This window comes from Myotis brandtii, unplaced genomic scaffold (assembly GCF_000412655.1).
Source record: "Myotis brandtii unplaced genomic scaffold, ASM41265v1 scaffold260, whole genome shotgun sequence".
In the NCBI taxonomy this organism is placed as follows: domain Eukaryota; kingdom Metazoa; phylum Chordata; class Mammalia; order Chiroptera; family Vespertilionidae; genus Myotis; species Myotis brandtii.
Genome location: NW_005359881.1, coordinates 871,764 through 872,012, shown reverse-complemented (window position 1 = coordinate 872,012; position 249 = coordinate 871,764). Strand labels below are relative to the sequence as shown.

Genomic DNA, 249 nt, shown 5'->3' with positions numbered 1-249 from the left:
GGCAGCCGGAGCCCGAGTCCCACACTGGAGGCTGCGGGGGGCAGGAGCGCAGGCTGGGAAGAGTGTCCCGGCCCCGGACTCCTCGTTTTCTCCCAGCGACACACCGAACCGGGACTCACTTCTTTCCTTTTCCGGAATTTGAACCACCGCCTCGGTCGTCTCGCAATCGACACGCGAAGCCCGGGGCGATGGACCCGTTTACGGAGGTGAGGGAACCTGCGGGCGCCGCCGGGCATGACCCTTCTCGGC

At 67.1% G+C, this 249-nt stretch overlaps 1 protein-coding gene across 1 annotated transcript in view; it reads left to right on the top strand.

Annotated features, from left to right (window-relative positions):
* Positions 1 to 6: 6 nt before the first annotated feature.
* ANLN (anillin actin binding protein) overlaps positions 7 to 249 on the top strand; it is a 37,130-nt gene continuing 36,887 nt past the window's right edge. The window contains 1 exon segment of the mRNA XM_005868068.2: positions 7 to 206. Coding sequence (XP_005868130.1) covers positions 189 to 206 — 18 coding nt within the window. The 5' untranslated portion in view covers positions 7 to 188.